The sequence below is a fragment of the Dreissena polymorpha genome, chromosome 1 (genome assembly GCF_020536995.1).
Source record: "Dreissena polymorpha isolate Duluth1 chromosome 1, UMN_Dpol_1.0, whole genome shotgun sequence".
NCBI lineage: Eukaryota > Metazoa > Mollusca > Bivalvia > Myida > Dreissenidae > Dreissena > Dreissena polymorpha.
In genome coordinates, this window is record NC_068355.1 from 49,779,583 (window position 1) to 49,789,905 (window position 10,323).

The 10,323-nt window shown below is 34.1% G+C and overlaps 1 protein-coding gene across 2 annotated transcripts in view; it reads left to right on the plus strand.

The window, feature by feature from the left end:
• The first annotated feature begins 1,293 nt into the window (after positions 1 to 1,293).
• Positions 1,294 to 10,323, plus strand: part of LOC127880036 (C-factor-like) — a 29,916-nt gene continuing 20,886 nt past the window's right edge. Inside the window, exons 1-5 of one of the 2 annotated variants that reach the window (XM_052427270.1) lie at positions 1,294 to 1,492; positions 4,507 to 4,558; positions 5,658 to 5,845; positions 6,700 to 6,849; positions 8,209 to 9,380. In XM_052427270.1, the coding sequence (XP_052283230.1) occupies positions 1,358 to 1,492; positions 4,507 to 4,558; positions 5,658 to 5,845; positions 6,700 to 6,849; positions 8,209 to 8,439 (756 nt within the window). In that variant the 5' untranslated portion in view covers positions 1,294 to 1,357 and the 3' untranslated portion in view covers positions 8,440 to 9,380. Of the gene's footprint in view, positions 1,493 to 4,506; positions 4,559 to 5,657; positions 5,846 to 6,699; positions 6,850 to 8,208; positions 9,381 to 10,323 lie in introns of those variants that run through there. The other variant, XM_052427263.1, reaches the window with a different exon arrangement.

Below are 10,323 nucleotides of genomic sequence, written 5' to 3' on the forward strand. Positions count from 1 at the left end.
AGTTGGTTACGTTACAATATTATATTGTAAGAAAAATAACTAGTGGATATTAGAGCCAAAAAGTAGTCTTAACCAAAATTCATTTCTGTATGAGTATTAACATAATAGGTTTAGTTGTGAAAGTTTGGGAAACAAATCCGCAAGTAAGCAGCAGATGCGTTTAAAATATAAAATAGTATCACTACATATTTTATAGTTGAAAAACAGACAACGGGCTGTATTATGCAAAAACTTTTTGCTGATAAATTATATCTTTTATTTAATATTATCACCAGATAAAAGTTAGTAAACTGTGAATGTTGAGCGAGACCAACACACTGGTTAAAGAGGAGTTAAACGTACAAGCTTCGGGTTGTTCAGATATGTGCAATGTTAAATGCCTACCCATTTGTGTGTGTGTGGGGGGGGGGGGATAATAACGATACACGTAACTGAATGCATGTGGGACTACTGAGCTAACTTGATACATCACTATTCCTGATATCAAGAGGCCCATGCTCTGTTACAATCAAGGTTCTTGTATGATGGGTAAACATTAAAGTAAGACAGAAAATATATGCTTTAATTAATACTAGTTTGTATTTATGATACGAAGTTTGCAGAATCCCTTAAACGAATGCCCACAACGCTGTGTTCAGGGAATTGGTATTGCTATTTGTATAGATTTTATAGAGTAAAAGTGATATGTAACCTTTCCACCTGAATGCAACATCATAAAAATAAATTACTTTTAAAATATCGCAAATCATAACATCCCAGACTTTTAGAAAATGAAATATCGGATATCGTCTTCATTATAAGAACGACATTACCAGCATCTGTCTTTCTTTTTTTGTTTTTCGTGCAGTGTGTACATAGTAGAATTTAGTTAATCCTAACCGCGGTTTTCTGGTTACTCTCTAAAAAAATACCATAGTTTGTTCGAAGGCATGTTGTACACTTTAATCTATTCTTCTTGCTTTATCTTTTGGAGAAAGTAGTAGCGCATGAATAGGTGCTCACTACTAAATCCCTGAAATATGATAAACTAATAGACTAGAGTAAAACATTGCACTGAAAAAGATTACATTCCACTATAAAACGGCTGGAAAAAAGGTTGCAAAAACAGTCGATTTTGACTTTTGACAAGTTCTTTTTTAGTTCGTACGTGACATATCTTTTTTATTGCACAAATCGACTCCGCTTAGAAAGGCCATTAAGAAAATGTATGGTTATGAAGGTCTCTATGTGCAAAATGTTGCGTTTATTTTCGCTTAAAGATGTCGCTTTTACATTAAATTATATAGGGAAACTATTTAGTATATTGTGACCTTCTAGAAAACAGAAAGGTTAGAAAATAGTACAAAATTAAGTCAACATGTTGGCCCCAAAGATTGTCCTCGTTACTGGTGCCAACAGAGGGATTGGTCTTGAGTTTGTCAAACAGTTCCTTCTGCTAAAGTCACCACCAAAGTATATTTTTGCTTGTTGCCGGCAGCCTGACACAGCGGAGGTACGTTTAATTGAGGACAGGTGTAACGGGGTTTTCATTAATTTATGGAAGCCGACTAAATAGAATGTGTATTATCCTCGAGTGACCATATATGATATATTTATAAAACGAGTAACAGAATTTCTTAATTATCGCAAACAATGTTACACTAAACTATTTACCTTCAAAGATTCATTTCATTCCCATCATATGCATGTTAAATTTGTTAATTCATGGCACGTTTGGTTTACGGAGATTTCGTCACACTGAATTTACTGTAGAAAACGGGTAGATGGTTCGTCCCAATGGTAATATTTAGGTGTGAATAATACCGGGAAACTTTAGCACCTTTGATTGACACCTTTCTTCTGTTATCAATCAACATGTTTTTTCTTTTTTCTGTTCAATTCGATAAATTGAAGTATTTAGTTAGTATACACATGCAATTAAATGACATAATACAATGTTGATTATGATTCACAAAAACATTTATTCAAATACAACACAATATTACACAATACATTTACATAAAAATCTTCTTAATAAACGGTATAATAATATACTTACTACAGCACCCTTCATCATTTTGCAATACTGTCTTAGACTGATACCAGTGTCACAAGACAGGTGTTGCCATTTTTCGCATTGATCACACGATATTGCGCGATCATCGTCATTCACGTTCCGTTCGCAGAGTATGCATGGATATTCTGAAGCCATGATTGGATTTTGTGGTTGCAATGAAACAACTCCCCTATTATATACTCTTGTTTAACAGACGCTATTTACTCTATATGTATAAATACACACAGTTTGTATAATCCACGCTGCCAATTTAAGCCAACTTCTTTAATTGCCAATTAAAGGCGTGTGTCGCTAATTGATAGTTTGCAATGCGCTAATTAATATGTTTGCACTATCAAGAAATAAATAATTGAAATATCTTAAACTCGTAGATTGGTAGTCGATAGGGTGTGGACGTGTTTTCATGTGTTCCACAAATATGTGTTTTATTCATATATTACGCGCACAGAAAAAGTTGATATTATGGTAGAAAAAAGGATAATATGCAAAGTGTAATGCAAGTGTTACATTTTTTGGATAAAATCAACAGTAAAGACAAAAAAGTAACTTTTTAAATCATTTTTATTAAAATCATAGGACATTAATTATTGCCTGTTACATGTGAATATATTTCTATTTAAATATAAAATAACACTGACAAAATTTTACAGTTTTAGCTGGTACTACAACTACTAAAATAAATACGCTTCATTATAACAAACAGTACGCTGTTTAATCTAAGTCAAACATAAATCATTTAAATAATATATACAATTAAAACCATCATCTGTTACACAACTCAACGCAATAACGCTAAAATATTACATAAAGAAGCATATATCCCAATATATTTATTAACAACATCATATTCAATTGCAATATCATTTTATTCTATAAATATATCAGTGTGATGAAACCTCCACTGCCCTCCTTCATAATATCAGTGTGACGAAACTGCATTGTGACGAAACCTCCATCACCCGCACGTTTAACCACTCAAAGCCAATGCATTCTGCTTTAGCATTCACTACTTGTGTTAGCAACCAAATGTATAGTGATGTCCCACTGAAAAGGAGAGTACCCAATCAGGGCTCAACATTAACCTAAGAACCAACTTGCCCTTCCAGGCAAGTACTTAGAAAATCTACTTGCCCTGAATATAAAGCCACTTGCCCAAACATGAAATATCACATTAACTGTAAACCTCGTTTTTTTAAATAAAGATCAAAATGATACACCAAAACAACCTTTTTTTTATTTTTGAACATTAAACTAAATGATTACAGCAATTAAAGTCTTATTAAAGTCAAGTCTAAATTAAATGCTCTTTGTTCTTTTTTGCACTTGCCCTGGTGGACAATAAGATTATAAAATAACTTGCCCAGACCAACTTTTACTTGCCAGGGGCAATAGGACAACCGTTAATGTTGAGCCCTGCCAATTGCAATCGACATTAGGCCAACTACTGTATACTTTAAAATTTTCCAGATATTAAATGATACACACTTTTAATTACAAAAAGCATAATAAGTTAATATTGTAAGTACATGTATTACTATATTATTAACATGTTCCATGTTTTTTTTTAAAGAAATATCACACTATCATCAATTCCATTTGTGTTTTCATGGGTAATGGTTATAGTTATTAGTGAGGCTCAAAGTGAAAGCCAATTGAATGCTAGTGAATTGAAGGTGCCAGAGTATTCCCAATAGTGTCCTATCTTCTGCCTCAAACTCAGGTGGCTTTAGATTCACACTGCTACTGCCTTTAAATTGCTTACATCTTACTAATTCCATAACTCTCACACTTATACATAATTGATTTAATGAAAACAAAACTCAAACTGATTGATGGAGTGTGTGTATTTTGATGTGTATGATGTCTTTACGTTCCTTAGGCTGAATTATAAGTGGTCCTGGAGTGTGTCCCATCACTCTTGCCAAATAAACTGACAAGACTCACGAAAGTTTCAATTCATGTTGATCAATTAGTTGCAATTTTTCAGCAATGTCTTAATTAAAACAAATGAACACTAGTTTTAAAAGTTAAAAACAGATAATTCAGCAACAAAATGCCCTCATGATTATTATTATTATTATTGAATACTATTCCTATTCTGAATATGTTTTATAAATATATTTAATGACATATTACCAATATACCATAATATGTGATCAAGTTTCTTTAACTTTGTGTTTTGCATAGATTTATGGAGTCAAATTAAAAAATTGCATGTTGAAAATTGGCTTTAGTTGATGTATACACAAGCTATTTATTTTTGGTTTAATAAAATTTCAACAAATTCAATTTACATTATGATTATCTTAAATATAAAAGCTTCAAATCTACCAAGAATGATGATTTTAAGCTGTTGTAAAGATCAGGATCCTTTCTAAGATTTTAATACACCTATTGTTTTTTTTGTGAAACTGTATTGCATTAACATACACTGCTCTGTGTATTTTCAGGAGTTAAAAGGGGTGGCAAAAGGAAATCCATCAGTTCATGTCCTTAAGTTAGGTATGATAGTAGCGCTGTATGATGTATTGTCATTATCAGTGAAGCTGTAACAGTCAATAGTTCTGCTGATATTGCTTAAGTTCACTATACTGGCAATACAATTTACCCACATCACCCCTCTAGGAAGACAACAAGTGTACTGTAATAGTCTCTTCAGTGTACATAATTTAAATCCTATTAAAGTTTTATATCAACTTCATATCTAAATTTGTATAAGTGAGATCTTAAGATAACTGAAGCTATATTAAGCAAGTTGTCGGAGTAAGAACAGAATCTCAATAAGTTTGATAGACCATGCTTCAGTTCTCTTTAAGAATGGTAGGAATCAGGTTATTGTTTTTAATTACACTTGCATTTCTTTAACCCTAGAAAATACAAAACATGCAAAAAACAACTGAAATAACAGGTATGTTCCTCATATGGCCCTTTATCCACATACCAGTTTCATCAGCCTAACTTATGTACTTTTTGAGCTATCGCAGAATAAAGTTTCGGACCGAAACAAGAAAAGATGACTGAGAGTAAGCCTATACATGAAGTCCCCACCAGTTACACCTGTAGGATACTAATAACAGCTATATAGATATACCCCCACAAACAAAGTTAAGGGGGGTATTTAGGAGTGAGCTTGTCTGTCGGTCGGTCGGTCTGTTGGTCTGTATTAAGTGTCAGCTCTCTAGTATAAGTTGTTTTCATCCGATCTTCACCAAACTTGGTCAGATGTTGTATCTAGATGATGTATAGGTCAAGTTCAAATATGGGTCATGCCGGGTCAAACACTAGGTCACGGGGTCACTTAGTGTGTTTTAAACATTGAGCATGGTGTCCGCTCTCTAATTTAAGTAGTTTTTATCAGAGCTTCACCAAACTACGTCAGAAGTTGTATCTAGTTGATGTGTAGATCAAGTTCGAACATGGACCATGCCAAGGCAAAAACTAGGTTACAGGGTCACTTAGTGCGTTTTAAACATTGAGCATGGTGTCCGATGTTTTTTGTGAAGACAACATGCAAAATATTCTGTGTCAATGCGGCATGTGGGGGTATTCGTCACGTCTGTGACAAAGCTCTAGTTTGTTTTTAATTCAAGTCTTATTGCAGATGTGTGTGATCAAACCTCCATCGATACTGCCAAGGCATTTGTAGAGTCAAAAGTAGAAGCCGAGGGCTTGAATCTCCTCATCAACAATGCTGCAATCGTAAGCCTTGCAGACTTGTATACCGTCACACGTGAAGATATGGCCAAAGTATACGAAACCAATGCCATTGGACCACTGATGGTTGTTAAGGTTTGTCTCTATTCATAATTCAGTTTTGAAATTGAAAATTATGTTCAATCTAAATATTTGGTCTTCAATGCAATAAGCATACTGTTGCAATATTGATATATTTGTGCATTTTATAGGAGCTTCTAAGCCTGGATATATCATATTGGACTTGTTAGGATATCAATTAATTAAATCAAATTAGCTTTAGCTTTTAAGGGTAGGGAAATAAATTTATACATAAATGTGTATGGACTGATACAGAAACCACCAAGTTACTAATGTGACTACTTCAATTTAAAAACAGTAATACAAATGGGCCGTGCTCTGTGAAAATGGGGTTTAATGCATGTGCATAAAGTGAAGTCCCAGATTAGCCTGTGCAGTCGTCAGAGGCTTATTGGGGACGATACTTTCCACCTTTACTGCATTTTTTACTAAGATGAGACTTTCTTTAAATGAAAAATGTCAGAAAAGCGGAAAGTGTCATCCCTGAAAAGCTTGTGGGGAGTGCACAGACTAATCTGGGATTTGACAAAATCTTGTCAAGTTCAATGGTAGCATACTGCTTTAAAACCTGTCCATAAGTATGTTGTGTACAAGTCTTGTTGCCATACGAAGTATGTTTTTTTTTAACTCCTTGTGTACATGTGTAAAATCTTCGTCAGAGGTCTATTTGAACAGAAAAAGTTGACATTTTCATTCTTATGTTTTATCTATTTTCAAGACAGTATTTTACTGCCGAAGGTTTCCACTGCAGGCTATAGGGAACAAATAACTGCAGATAGTGAGGTGTTCTGTAGTATTTCAGTTATCTTAATAAAATATTCACAAGTGGTCATACATTCAACCAACACATTTTTACACATTTGTTGCAGAGCTTTTTACCCCTGTTGAAGAAAGCAGCAAGTGTCGATCCCTCTGCAGCAATGTCATGCAACCGTGCTGCCATTATAAACATATCTTCAGACGTTGCATCCATTTCAGGGAACTCATCCAGTGGATATTATGCTTACAGAGCATCTAAGGTATGTTATTAAAATGTTTTTCAAGGCAGTGACAGGTGTTATATTGATTTCAGACTTTCCCGTGGTGTTTAAACAAGCTGCAAGTATGGCTTAATTGGTAATTGTTGGCTCGGCTACTACTTAAAGATACCCCAGGTACTCTTATGTATACTTAAATGTACCCTAGGTATGGCAAATATCCTAAAATGTACCTGGCTAATTAAAACTGTACCAGAGTTTTATTCCCGCCCAAATCTGATGTCTTAAAACGCACTATGGAATACGAAAAAACAAAATTTTCTTTGAACAAAACCTGCATCAACATTCTTTTTGAGAATGAGTGTCCTTAATATAGAGGCCATTTTACAAAAAATTGACATAAATATGAAAATAATTAATTTGAAAAAAAAAAACAACGACCAATTTAGCTCTAGAATTCACGGATACATTTTAGTATATCTTCCATACCTGGGGTATATTAAAGTATACTTACAAGTAACTGGGTACATTTAAGTAGTACCAGAGCCAAGAATGACCAATTGAGCGCCAGTATTGTCTCATTGGCCCCACTGTCATGTTCCTAAGCATTATGAACATATATACTGGTGGTGCATATGTATCTGGGAATTCCTAGGTTGTTACAGGTACCCATTATAAGACTTCCAAGGTAACTAGATGAAATAAGTCTTGCACCTTATGTGATCCTTTCTTTTTATCACCTAAAGCTTTCACCGATGCTGGATTTGTTAAACCTTCACTTAAGTCCTATTGCTTCATTTTTAACTAAGACTTATGAGTATTACTAAGAGTGCTTTGGTTATACAAATTTCATATTACTGAGAATATATGGAGGATATAATAGTAATTTCCTTAGATGATGTTACTATATTCTGGTTAGAAAACAGATGAAAGCCTTGATTTGTGACAATACATTTATATTTGTTGAAATAACAAATGAAGTCTTGATAGCGACTTCTTACTGCCTGCAAATAAATATATTGCAAAACCCACCATGGCCATTGTTTGAGCAGGAGGGCTTTTAGCCCCTTCTCCCATAAGAAGCAACGTGAAAATGGCTTTTGCAACTAGCATAAAACCAGGACAGCCAGTTCAGGTTTAATGCTATTTGCTGCTCATCAGTAACTAAGGGTTGAAAATGAAGCCTTTAAAACTTTAATTAAGTGAGAAAGGTATTTAATTAAATTTAACTTTATAAGGGACTACAAATGCGTCAAAATACGTATCTAAGTGGTAAAGGGTTAATCAGAAGAACTCTTTAATCTTAAAAATGCTGTACATGTGATGGCCTTATGATATACAGTGACATATAAAAGTAGGTGTATTTCATAAAATCTTGCAACTCAAACCTTGTGTCTTCAGGCTGCACTCAACATGATCACGACAAACATGAGCCTTGACCTTAAGAATGAGGGTATCCTAGCAACGGCCATTCACCCTGGTTGGGTGAAGACAGACATGGGCGGTCCAACCGCCTCAATTGACACGGTCAAGAGTGTGACAGGATGCATGTCTGTCATGGAGAAACTGCATGGGGAGGAGGGAACTGGCAAGTTCTACCATGGAGTAACGGGCGATACAATTGGCTGGTAGAAATATAATGTCATATTTCTGGTGGATGTAAACTGACATTTGATTGGCTGACGAAATGGAAGTAATCTTGGATTACATGTATCTGGTGAATGTTCCTATATCATTCATTATTTGTAGTTTTCTTTCAACCTTTTTTTACGAAATTATTCTGGAAATGCTACATTTTGGACAAAACACCAATATATAGGTGCAAATCAAGCTGGCACATTTTTGATCTTTTCAAATTCACTTACTGTATCAACTATTATTTACATACAGCCAATCCTTTGTGAAAAAGATTGATTAGCATTATAGGTACCTATAACTTTTGAAAACCCCATATAATAACACCTTTAAGAGCTGGTTTCTTATTAACAGTATGAGAAATACATTGCCACATTGCTGAACTTTGCGTTTAAATGGAAATATTGAATAACGAGAGCACCGCGTAACGGTTGCCACACTCTGCTGCGGGTGCAGTTTTGACTAAATGAAAGCATGTCAGATTTTTTTTTAAAGGTCACAGTGACCTTGACCTTTGACCTAGTGACCCAAAAATGGGTGTGGCGTTTAGAACTCATCAAGGTGCAACTGCATATGAACTTTCAATGCTGTAGGTGGTAGCACTTTCTTTTTAGAACCAATGTCCAAAACGTTAACAAAATGTTAAGGTTTTAGGAGGGCAGATGCCAGACAACGAGCTGGTTATGACAATACCTCGGGATTTCTCCGAAAACAGCCGAGCTAAAAATGTGCATATAGTCTGGAATAGTTCACTTTGCAAAACAAATGAACAATTGTTGTCATAACATATATGACCACTTGTGCATATTATTTGACTAATCAGGTGTATTTGAATGTTGTATTGGTTTGAAACATCAATATTGTGCCATAAGTCTGTACATGTATATGAAAATATATGCAAGTTTTGATGGAAATAATAATAAAGCTTAGTTATCTTCCATTCTTTATTGCTCTGTTTTATAACAGATACTAATACACAATTCCATTGCTGGGGAAAGAAAAGGAGTGTAAATGTAACCATATGTACACATGGCATTACACATATCACGTATCAATTAACATGTAGACTACGCAATATGTAAAATTTCGTTCTCAGTACATACCTTTGTTGTGTAAAAACAATGAAACACTTTTTCCAATAGTACCGATTACTTATAAAAACAAAGACAAAACAATAACAATCAAGGCCCAGCAACAATGAAATATGTAAAATACTAAAATCGTGCCTTACACGATATTTGTAAAATTGCATTTTTAAACAACAAATACATAAAATATCATCCAATCAACACAAATTTTAGTATAATAAAAGTTCATGTGTGTGACTCATGATTTATAAAACATTACATTTACATCTTTCTACATAATTGATTGCACATTGGTACGAGTTCTCCTTGCACTACGTAAGAATATGGTAAATAATACATAAATAATGTCTAAAAAAGAGTATATACACATTTACCGTACATAAAAAAACAATAAACATGCTCATATAAAACTGGTCCTGTGTTATAAGTTCTTGTATACACGGTGCCTATACCACGTGACTTTTTAAGATCTGTGTGGGGAGCTAAATGTCAACAAAAGCACGACGAAGGTAAGATTTTTAAGGATAACTTTTTTAATATGTCATCATTTTCAATGGGATAAAGTGGAGAGCCCGCTCATTCATGAGAGTTTTCTATAGGTATCATGATTTTGTAAAACAAATGAATATTTTTTCAGTAAAGTGCAACCGCGCGTTTGAACGGTTAGAAAAAGGTAGGATCAGTGTGGGGACATTATTTTATTATGACACAGAAACATCATCTCTCGTGAAATAAAGCAATAAACTTTATGGGCGGAGCTTACACTATATCATTTTGCATTCTTTTTTCAGGT